The 12,545-nt window shown below is 39.5% G+C and overlaps 1 protein-coding gene across 2 annotated transcripts in view; it reads right to left on the reverse strand.

Annotated features, from left to right (window-relative positions):
• Nucleotides 1-4,756: 4,756 nt before the first annotated feature.
• The window catches only part of LOC139933828 (NLR family CARD domain-containing protein 4-like), a 37,354-nt gene continuing 29,565 nt past the window's right edge, over nucleotides 4,757-12,545 (reverse strand). For both annotated transcript variants that reach the window (XM_071928045.1, XM_071928046.1), the window contains exons 11-12: nucleotides 11,700-11,837; nucleotides 4,757-11,134 (exon numbers count right to left, since the gene is read on the reverse strand). In XM_071928045.1, coding sequence (XP_071784146.1) covers nucleotides 8,073-11,134; nucleotides 11,700-11,837 — 3,200 coding nt within the window. In that variant the 3' untranslated portion in view covers nucleotides 4,757-8,072. The remainder of the gene's footprint in view (nucleotides 11,135-11,699; nucleotides 11,838-12,545) is intronic.

Raw genomic sequence — 12,545 nt, forward strand, 5'->3', positions numbered from 1 at the left:
TTCCAGCAGTTTTGTAGTCAAGTCCCTCCCTAGTTCCTATCATAATGATGTGGTCTAAAACACTATTGCCATGGGGGGGGGGGGGGGGGGGGGGGGTGAGATTTAAAAAAACAACAACTATAGACTGTATTGACTGTTTAGGGTCCACTGTCTGGCTACAATCAGCCACTTGAACTTGAAGAAGTATTGATATATATTGGAACTCAAGGGGGGGGGGAGGTTATGTTTAAAGTGGGAAATTAAATACTGGAGGATGGGGCGGGGTTGTTCCCAATATTTATTAGTTGAGCTAAAGGAGGCTAAAAACATGGGGGGACATTTGATATTGTGGTCTCCCCCCCCCCACCTTGCTAAATTGGGGTGGGGGGGACACATGTCCTCCTGTCTTCCTGTCCCCCTGTCTGGTTTTTCCAGAGCACCTACACAAAATTGGTATCAATGGAAAGCTTGTCCCATGAGTAATTTGATAGTCATTATTGCCATAGGTTCATTATTCACAAAGTTATGCCCATTTTAAGTTTCTTTTTTTAGGGGGGGGGGGGAGGTGTCTTATTCATTTGTTGAAACCAGGGACGAAGCACTTGACAACAAAATTGGTCGATCCATTTCTGCATGATAAATTTCAAAATAGATAAAAAGATAAATTTGTAAATAAATAAATTAAAACATTCATTATCCACAAAGTTATGCTCGTTTGATTTTTTTTTTATTGATTTTTTTTTTGGTGGTGGGGGGGGGGGGTGTCTTCATGTAACTCAAAGTTATTCATTTCAACATTTGTTGAAACCAGGGACGAAGCACTTGACAACAAAATTGGTTGATAAATTTTAAAATAGATAAATTTGTAAATAAATAAATAAACATAAGTAAGCCTTGATCAAGGCTGTGTAGACAATTACTCTAGCTAAAACCAAAGAGCAAGGATAAACCTAGCAGCCGCCCGAATGCGATAGCACACCGCACTCTCACGCGCACACACACACAGCGCCTGTACACAGACCAACTTGTCCGATTCAATGCAAGCACGACTTAAAGACACTGGACACTATTGCTAATTGTCGGCTCCCTCTTAAAACGTAGTTTTTGAAAAAGAAGTAATTTTTCACTAAAATGTTTGAATTGAATTCAAGACCTCAGCTGAGGTCTCACATTCAAGGCATCTGAAAGCACACAACTTGTGCGACAAGGGTGTCTTTTCTTCCAATATTCTCTCGCAACTTTGACGACCTATTGAGTTCAAGTTTTCACAGGTTTGTTGTTTTAAGCATGTTTGAATACACCAAGTGAGAAGACTGGTCTTTGACAATGCGCCTTATTTTTGATCTTGCGAGGGGGGCTATAAAGAGTATTTGTTATCACTTCCTGGGGTACTTGGATTCACCCTGCACAGATTAATGTACATTTCAATAATTGTAGTGTATGCATTAAGCTTGGGTTTGTGGCAGTCAGTGGGTGCATTGGACCGATCTCTTCATTCTTGAAATGGATACAAATTCTGGAGTATAACACTGTAAAATGTGTTGAACAAAGACAAATTTACTGGAGTGGGAGTTGAACCCAATCATGACCTCTGGAATAATTTAACAGCACTCTACAGTCTTCTGATTGTCACTGGCACCCTAAACAAAGATGTTGACAAAATAGGGAGACCACCAACAACATGGGGCTAGTATTTAGCTTAGTTTATAGAGTGATGGCATGTTAGTCTGGAGGCCATTGGTCCAAATCATGCCCTAGTAAATGTTTCTTTGATCAAATGATAAATTTATGCATTCCTATGTTTCATTTGCTCAAATTTTAAGGAACTGAATTTAAATTTGTGATTTGTTTTTATACTTAAAGGTTACAAGTAACACCTGAAAGACAATTTTGAGGAGGAACGTGTCAAACCCATGCTGCTTGCTGGATGATGGTTGCTGGATGATGGTTGCTGGATGCTGCTTGTTTGATGCTTACTGCTCAGACATCTGGGTCTGAATCAACATGCTGACTTTATTCATTCTGCCGTCATCAAGACAGTGCAAAACAAAGTGAGTTATGATTCTTTGTTGCCTTATGTTTTCCTTATAAGAAAAAAATAGTTAATGGCCTGACGTTTCGACCCTAGCAGAGTCTTTCTCGAATGCTAAAACCCATCTCTTTCCCCCTATACTTACAAAAAAATATAGATACTTATATTGAAAAATGTTGTGTGGAAACTATGCGACAAACATAGATCCCATTAGTTGTGTAGTAGAACACATTTCATATGCCATCCAAAATGTAATATTGGAGCCCAATATGGATAATTATTGGACGCTTCGCATGTTCGTTTCCAAAATAATCTATCCCAGCCTATTTTTCCAAACGATTGAGGTAAGGTCTTTTCACAGCTGACAAGTATGGGTCACTAACATACATGTAGGCCTGCCTCCACTGCCCCCCTCCCCCTACCCCTCCCCCCCCCTCATCTTACCCTGTGAATGGGGTGGGTGAGCTATAAATCAAATGCACCCAAAACGTCTTGTTGTACTCGCATATCATGTGACTCCAAGCTCAAAGAGTGTCCTCGTTGAGATGAAAGGATGATCTATCATTGGCTGAGAGCGACGTGCGGAGCAATCACACAAGCACCTTTCCATTGTTTGACCTCGGTCTTTAAATGCATTTCCCTCAACCTTTATCGCTAATTCTGTAGAACTTTGTATCTTTAACGTTCCAGCGAAGAAAAGATCATTTGACAATGACATCGCTTGAGACATAAAATATAAAACTTATTTATACCAAGCAGGGAGTCCTTTCTATAGCAGCATCATGAGTTTGGTGAAGCAGTGGTTCGTAAAAGTGTGGCCACCGCCTTCATTGCAAAAAAATACAATAATCGCTTACTCTTATCACTGATAAATCTATTGTGCAATCTAAAACATCAAGGACTCTGATCAGTGGTTCTGACCCACCAGTATGCATGCCTTATAGTTTTAATCATGGTGGCTGATAATTGGGTACAATCATTAATAACGCATTGGAGCATCAGTTGACATCACTGATGCTGGGGGTAGTCTGTCTTATAAAAACCAACGTCTTGAATTGAGACAACTTGTGTAGAGGATGGGAGGTCGACTCAAGTAATGTAATGTAAAGACTGTTGTAACTTGGGTAAATATAAGACCAGGAATTCCAGTGAATATTTGAGCACGACACTTGGCCATAATTGCTTCTCTTCACCCAGGAGTAAATGGGCTTGATTCTGTGGTTGATTTGGCTCAATGCTCTGCATATTTGACAGTAGAGGCTGCATACTCCCTAGTATGTAAGGAGTTGAAAAACAGAGCAGTGATAAATATTAATGCTTATTGAGCTCAACATTTGTGGACACATCGCCATAGAAATGTCCATCGTTATTATTATTATTATGAAAATTGTGGTGAGTAAAAACCAAATTTCCAATACTAAAAAGAAACTTAGAAAATAAACTCCTACAAAACCTAAAAATGGAAGGACTACGTTTTGGGATTGATTGGACAAAACCAAATTTAATGTAAATGTTTGTTTTTTTATTTTATCTTGAGGCTAGTTCCAACTCCCCTTAGAAATAACAACTATTACAATATTAAAGAAGACAGTTTCAGATGAACTCTGTTCAAAATTCTTTTAATATTTATATTTATTCATTTTTCTCTGTTGAAATCTTGGATCATCCAAAGTTGTCCAGGGTTTGATAACAGTTTAACTATTTTATTGATAAAGTTATAATTATTTCAACCCAATTTTATTAACGATTTGTACATGTTTAATGACAGTGGACACTATTGGTAATTGTCAAAGACCAGTCTTGTCACTTTGTGTATCTCAACATACGCATAAAATAACCAACCTGTGAAAATTTAAGCTCAATTGGTCGTCGAAGTTGCGAGATAATAATGAAAGAAAAAACACCCTTGTCACACAAAGTTGTGTGCATTTAGATGGTTGATTTTGAAACCTCAATTCTAAATCTGAGGTCTCGAAATCAAATTCGTGGAAAATTACTTCTTTCTCGAAAACTATGGCACTTCAGAGGGAGCCGTTTCTCACAATATTTTATACCACCAATCTCTCCCCATTACTTGTTACAAAGTAAGGTTTTATGCTAATAATTATTTTGAGTAATTACTAATAGTGTCCACTGCCTTTAATGAAAACCTGTTTGATACCAACTAGACTATAACTTTGGCACTTTGTATACATTACACAACATGCTCACCACACACAAGTATCTGTGCAAGAAATAACAAACCTGTGAATGGTAACATCAGAGTCATGAGAAAAAAGCGCAAAACCCAATTATATGTTTCCAATGTTTTACAACATCAGATTTCTGACTCAAAATCAAAACTTATTTTTGTATCTGTTTAATCATATAAAAAAAAAAGGGAAATCTAGCATTTCGGGAACAAAATATTGAGGGGATGTTTTCCAGCATTTAACCATCTTTATACCATGCACGTTAGGTGTAAATCTCTGAACAATAATATTTCCAATCTTAACAAAAAGGTTAACAATTTTAACAAAAATCAAAATTAGTAATCTTACCCAAATTATGCACACCCTTTGAACTGGTTTGGTTATGGGAAATATTAACAACTAAGATTTATCATTTTAGGCATCAATGTTTGATGAAAGGTTTAGATGATAGTCCAACAGGAAGATATTCCCATCCATAAAGTTTGTTTATTAATCATTTTCAATTTGGTAAATTGCAATGCCTTTTTTTGCCCTGAATTAATTTCAAACAAACTGACAAATTTTTACTGGGCCAGTATAAAGTTGGGTACACTCCTGATTGCAACATGTACAAAAAATTAAAGCTTAAAATGGTCTTTTCCATTTGTATGAAGCTCAAACATGAATTTGAGTGACATCATGGCCATTTTTCCAGACCTGGTCTCAATAACAAAGTTGGTTTATTATTTCATTATATAAATACCCAAGTAATGTAGTACTGTCTTCTGGAGTTATAGTTGAAATTTTGACCCATTAGAAATACTCGCTATCATTACCATTATTATGATCAAAGAAAGTAAACAATTTTGTATGAATATTCACAGATTCCAAGTCATAGAAAAGAAAAGATCAATTAACATTCATCTCAGACTTAGACAAATAAGTTAATATTTGGCTGTACATATAGACAATGTAGCAATGTTTACAAAATAGTACTCTTTTGCATTCCAGTGCATCTCCTGGCAGACAAGATGCTTCACTGTTCATATATGACATATTTGATCATAATTGTATTGTATTGGTCTTATTTATTCAGGGACTCCATCAGTGATTCCACTGTTCTCCCTGATGGGACCCCAAAGACATACAATAAAAACTGTACGAGAGAAAGTATACATGTCCAAGGTTAAAATTAAACATTACAATATTTAGTTACATAGGGAAATATGGCACTGAATATTGTACACATAGGGAAATATTGTACACATAATCATAAATGAGAAGAACACAGTTTGAGACATACAGCTTTTTATAAATACCAAAAGTTGATAACAATTGTTAGCTCAAGTCTGCATCAAATGTAAGATTTCTTCCATAGTAAGCTATGTACAATTTGTGCCTGCAGAAAGTCCAGGCTCTGTGACACTTTTGTTAATGTGTGAAGTCATGAGTAATATAACAGCAATGTTTTTTATATTATTTGTCTCATCCAGTATAAATGACCATAAATAACGATCCATATTCCATCAGGCCTGATACTTCACGGAGGCAATGGAGGCGATTGTCTCCATTGCCCCTTGCCATTGCCTTGGTGCCCTTGAAATGCTCCAGTAGAAATTTACAATGTCCTCATAGGGTGCCCTTTACCAAAAAGAAAATGCCTTGGTGCCCTTGCCCTTTCAAAAACGAAGCATACGGGCCTGTCCCATATTATAGATAAGTTCTTAATAAATACAAAAATATACTTTACATTGCAATATTTCAGTGGTTTATGAAATGAGTTTATTTACATTTAAGCACCATTATGCCCCTCAGTTCATGGTTTGAACCAAAGGAACTGTTAAATAGACGCTCTTGCACTGACGTCATATGTGACTACTCTCTACCCATTGGAACTTCACACAAATTGTGTGACCAATTTGGGTAATGTCTTCATCAATTGGGTCAATAAAGGTACAATCTCTGATATACCTAAAGACATTGTACTGCGCTGCGATGTACTGCCATTAACACTGATTTGAATTTGTGAACTTCTCTGAATGATTACAGACAAGGATTGTGCAAAAGAAACTTTAAAAAACAATGGCAGATTGTAATGGTATTTCTGTTTGAACTGATGACATGGTCTTTAATGAACTTTGAAGACTAAACTTCCTGTATTAAACCAGAAGTAATCATTTTGATGTTAGCTGAACTGGGTTAGCTGCGACGTACTGGCATTAACCAGTGTTGTAGTCGAGACCTCAAAGTCTGAGACCAAGACCGAGACCTCCCCATCCGAGCCCTTCCCGAGACTGAATCCAGCCCTCCGAGACCAGCCCTCCGAGACTGAGACCAACCCTCCGAGACTGGCCCTTCCCGACCGAGACCAGCCCTTCCTGAAACCGAGACCAGCCCTCCGAGACCGAGACCAGCCCTCCGAGACCAGCCCTTCGAGACCGAGACCAGCCCTCCGAGACCAGCCCTTCCCGACCGAGACCAGCCCTTCCTGAAACTGAGACCAGCCCTCCGAGAACGAGACCAGCCCTCCGAGACCGAGACCAGCCCTGCGAGACCAAGACCAGCCCTTCCCGACCGAGACCAGCCCTTCCTGAAACCGAGACCAGCCCTCCGAGACTGAGACCAGCCCTCTGAGACCGAGACCAGCCTTTCCCGACTGAGACCAGCCCTCCGAGACCAGCCCTCCGAGACCAGCCCTTCCCGACCGAGACCAGCCCTTCCTGAAACCGAGACCAGCCCTCCGAGAACGAGACCAGCCCTCCGAGACCGAGACCAGCCCTGCGAGACCGAGACCAGCCCTTCCCGACCGAGACCAGCCCTTCCTGAAACCGAGACCAGCCCTCCGAGACCGAGACCAGCCCTCTGAGACCGAGACCAGCCCTTCCCGACCGAGACCAGCCCTCCGAGACCGAGACCAGCTCTTCCCGACTGAGACCAGCCCTTCCTGAAACCGAGACCAGCCCTCCGAGACCGAGACCAGCCCTCTGAGACCGAGACCAGCCCTTCCCGACCAAGACCAGCCCTACGAGACCGAGACCAGCCCTTCCCGACCGAGACCAGCCCTCCAAGACCTGAACTGGGTTAGCTGCGAGACCGAGACCAAGACCGAGACCAGCCTTCCGAGACCGAGACCAGCCCTCCGAGACCATTTTGACCCACAAAATGACGGACAGGAGACGTGTATGTGTATTAATTTGTATGTGGGCTGCCCAATGTGACTAGGGTCTATTCAACTGTCAATGATAAAATGGTAGTTAAATGAAAGCTATCAGCCATGTACAAAAATTTTTGTTTGCTACACATTTACTACACATTTTGTATGCTACATGTTTTTTATGTGTTATCTGTGGCGTATGAGAAAGTTTTTTTTTTTAAGTATAGTTTTCAAAATTCATTTAGAGAAAAACTTCTGTAACAAAAAAACCCACACAAAACTAGAAAAATCTTCGTCCAAATTTGGGCCATGCAACTTTAGAAGTGTTAATAATTGTTGTGTTTTTTGGTGTTGTTACGTTAATGTTTTAAAACATTGTATGATTGTGCTACATATATTTACTTGAAATATTTTGAACCGAATGATGTTTAACTTGTTTTAAACATGAAAGCCCACAGTAAACTATAAAGTCATCAAGGCTTTGAATCAAACCAAAGATTCAGATCAACCAGAGGGAGCATAACACTCAGTGACAGGGTTCATACTTGAGCAGCTTTCTCAAGTCCAACTTCTGGAAGAGACAACCCAAGACTGCAAGGGATAATGCATCGTTGGTTTGGGAAGTAAATTCATTCTGATCCAACAGTCTCCAATAAACATGATGAGTTTCATTTGTCTCAAATAAAGGAAGTACACAGTTGTGCAGAGAAATCACACACTCAATGACATGACAGATTCACATCTGTGAGTAATTAGGAATGGTCTTCACTATGGAGGAATTCAAACCAATTGATGCAATAATGTGTTTGTGATCTTTTTCTGTCAAAAGGCATCGGTACATTTTGAGCTCCTTGAGGTGTTTGATCATTTGCTTTAAATGAGGCGCCCACAATGATGCACAGTGGTGCAAATACCTATTCTGTGACAAATCCAGTTGAATCAGATTGGGCATATCACTCACTGCCTCAGCAATGGGCTCTATATCCTCATCTGACAGATTGCACCGTTCCAATTTCAGTTCCTTTAGGTGGGACATTTTCCTCAAATGCTGAGCCCACAATGATGCACCGCCACCCAAATTATCATTCATTGTCAGATCTAGATAAATCAGGTTGGGCATGTCACTCACTGACTCTGCAATGGGCTCTATGTCATCATAATGCAAATAGCACCATTCCAAAATCAGTTCCTTAAGGTGGGACATTTTCTTCAAATGCAGGGCCCACAATGATGCATGTCCGTCCGATAAACTATGTGTCAGATCCAGATGAGTAAAATTGGGCAAGTCACTCACTGACTCAGCAATGGGCTCCATATCCTCTTGTTTAACATATTGCAATTTCAGTTTCTGAAGGTGGGAGATTTTCTTGAAATGCTGAGCCCATGATGATGCACAGCCACCCAGTGCATAATTTGATGAAATATCAAGATAAGCCAGAGTGCACTTTCCACTCAGTGACTCGGCAATGGGCTTCACATCACAATCTGTCAGATTGCACCCTTTCAATATCAGTTCCTCAAGGAGAATCATTTTCTTCAAATGCAGAGCCCATGATGATGCACATCCACCCAAAGCTTCATTCTCTGACAGATTCAGATGAACCAGGTTGGGCATATCGCTCACTGACTCGGAAATAGGCTTCATATCGCAGTCCTTCAGCCAGCTCTTTTCCAATGTCAGTGCCTTAAGGTGTCTTATTTTCTTCAAATGCTGAGCCCACAATAATGCACCTCCACCCAAAGCATAATTACTTGACAGATCAAGATTAGCCACAGTAGACACACCACTCAGTGCCACAGCAATGGGCTCAATATCTGTACCTTGCAGTGAACAGTCTGTCAAGTGAATATCTTGAAGGCATTCCATTTTCCCCAGTTCAGGACCCCAAATGGATGCACAGCCACCCAGTGCTCTATTCTCTGATACATTTAGTTTAACCAGAGTGTCACCCGTTGACTCGGCAATGGGTGACACATCTTGAGCTTGCAGTGAGCAGTCAACCAAGTGAAGCTCCTTGAGGCGCTTCAGTTTCATCAATTGAGGAGCCAACAATGACACAGAGCCACCCAAGGCTCTACTCCCTGAGAGGTCTAGCTCAGTCAATGTTGATGGACTTGCCAATGATGATAGGATTTGATTAGTATTGGCAGCACTTAATGAGCTATCCTTCAGAGATAGAGATTGTAAATTGGTCATTAGTTTGATTGACTTTGCCAAATCTTCACCAAACTTCTGGAAGCTTAAACGACCAACAACCAGTTTCTTAACATTTGTGAAGTAATCATTTCCTCTGCTGAGGGTTGTCACACACTTCAGAAAATAGAATAATTCATTGTCACTCAAATACAAATGAACAACATCATCATCTTCATCTTCACCAGCCAGAACTGATCTGATAATATGTTTTGGTGGTAGTTCTTTTGGCTGACTCTCCAAGTAACAAATAGCAACCAGTCGTGGTTCTATTACCTCATGCACCTTCTGTAAAATGCGATTTGTACATGCCTCATTGTCTCCACAACAAAATTGGAGCAGATAATCGTAACGATGTGTCAACAAAAACTCGCTCTCAATTAACTCAATCTGATCTAGGATTCTGTCAAATTCCTCAGTGTTCATCAAGCTTTGCCAGTACATTGCTGCGCAATATTCCAGAAATGTGTGGTGCATAAAATACATTCTTTGATAGATATCAAGCCCATCAATGACCATCTCACTAGTGAGGACACCTGCATTCATTGCTGCATCTAACGCACTCTTTTCAAAGTCCCCTTCTCTAAAGGCAATTGACTCATCGGTAGAAATCAGACGATCTAAAGCAACCTTTCCAATAGAAATCAAAATCTTAGAAATTGCAGCGTCTTTGATGTCTCTTGTTTTTCTTTTGAATATGTAATTCAGTGCTTTGTTATACAGTCGTGTCATTGTGTCTGGGAGGGTGTTCTCTGTGGTCCCCATCAGCAAACACATCAGCAGCAGTAGCATGGGACTCTTTGCCAAATCAGACAATGTTTCTGATTGTTTTATCTGCTCTGTAAGCTTGCTAGCCTTGACATGATCAGGGAAGAATTTGTTCACATATTCCTCTTTATCTGTATCGGAAAAGCCCTCAACTCTCACATGAGTATAGGGCTTTTCAACCAATGATGAGTTGACTAATTTGTCAAGGGGAGGACGGGATGTAATAACTACCCAACATTCTGGGCCCCGATTTCGATTCAGAATATTGAGAATCGAACCAAATGAGGATGTGTCAAGCGGATCAAATTTAAATTCATCAAATCCATCCAAGAGAATCAATACTTTGTCTTGGTTCTTGTCAATAAAATCTTTCAAAGCAGATTGATCTACAGAGTCATAGGCCACAAGCTGATTACTGATTGCTTCTGTTAACTCCATGCTTTGTTTTAATGAGCGCATTTTTAAAGCAAAAACAAGTTTGAACTTATTGAGTGTCTGACAGGTACCCATTGCCCAATCATAAGCAATTTTGTCAATTAGGGTTGTCTTGCCAATTCCTGCTGATCCACTTACAATGATACGTTTGATTGGATTACCCTCCCTGGTCTTAAAGAAGAAAATCTCCTCATATAAATCAATTTCCTTGTGTTGAATCTCCCCTCTTGTGTCAACTTGTTCAACTAAACATAGCTTAGTGAAGATGTCCATTATGTGTCTCTTATGATCATCAACCCATGGGAGCATCTGTACATAGCTACCTCTATTTATGTACACATTCTTCACTGCCTCTTCAGCCTTTGATGCAACAGCTTGAACTTGGTCAGGGCTTGATAATCCTGTGGGTAAATTTTAACAAATCCAGATTGCTTTGAATATAATTATTGCAATCACTAGTTTCATTAACATGTAGTTGAACTGTATAATCAACTACCGTTTTTTGACACATACACACCGGCTGGTTTTCACCTCTAAAGTTTTAGTGAACATGTTTGAGGAGGACCACAGAACTGAATTTTGTTTCTTTGAAAAATGACCTACTGTATATTATTTAATTTTTTGTCAAGTTGCTTTTTGCCAATTATGTGACAATTATACAGTTTTTAAGAGTAGAATAAGTTTTAGTAAATTTCTTTGGCATGAGTGGTTTGTATCGTGTTTTTTTCTCCACATATCACTAAGTTGACTTGTTGAGATAATTTTGTAATTATCATGGCACTCACTGAGCATCTTGTTTTCATACTAACAACAACAACCTCTTCTAACTTGAACAAAAGTTATTTTTGTGGCATTTCAAGCAGACACCTGTATCAGGAGACTTTGATTTAGGTTTCTTTTTTGTACTAATAACCTCCATGCTAAGATGCATTACAGTATATTAAATACCTGGTACATTCTGATTACCTGGTAGGTTCACTGTAGTGTTAGTAACAGGACCAAAGAAGGCAGGACCATGTACATGTACATCTGTCTGTGGTTGGTTAGGACTGGCACTAGATGATTGGTGGATGGCTTGATGTTGCTGAAGATCAGGTTCAACATCTGATGACAGATAAAACTTCTATTTAGGTTCACATTCCAGGGAGTGACACTCATACTTGGTTAATTCAGTATTTGTAAACATATTTCCAGCTCTTCTACAACACTTGATTTTAGTATTTCCTGCTCAGTGGAAGGATACTTTTCATGTAGCCTAGGGAATTCTTGACTTGAAAATGTGCGTAATACTTGAATGTCTTGTCACAAATATTGACACCATGTGTTGTTTAGACTTTGCTTCAAGTCAAAAATATCGATGTTAAGTTTTCCTCAGCAGTAATACTTGGCCTATACATGTTGTAAATATTAAAGTCAATTTAAGGAATATTAACTCAAGTTTTTCCCGACTAAAGATTGGCTGGAAAATTTCACATCGAAATTCCTGACTTTACCCCGTCACAAATGTTGTCAGCAGTGTTTGATAAAAAACCAATATATTAACTTTGAAGCTATTGTGATGAATAGCTTTAAGCCATAAACCATACCGGACCACATTATGACAATGAGCTCTGTTTGGTTCAGTAAAGATTAGTTCTTTAATCAATTCACAAAGTGGAAACAAATCTTTACCTCGTTCATCTTTTGATAACATCTGGGGCCGATTTCACAATGAGCTAAGATTGATCTTAACGGTAAATCAATTGTATTTGCTAAGAGAAGTGTGATGTCAAAAGTGTGAAAAGTGTGATGTGTGAAATCACTATGGTGATA

Source organism: Asterias amurensis, chromosome 2 (assembly GCF_032118995.1).
Source record: "Asterias amurensis chromosome 2, ASM3211899v1".
NCBI classification, from domain to species: Eukaryota; Metazoa; Echinodermata; class Asteroidea; order Forcipulatida; family Asteriidae; genus Asterias; species Asterias amurensis.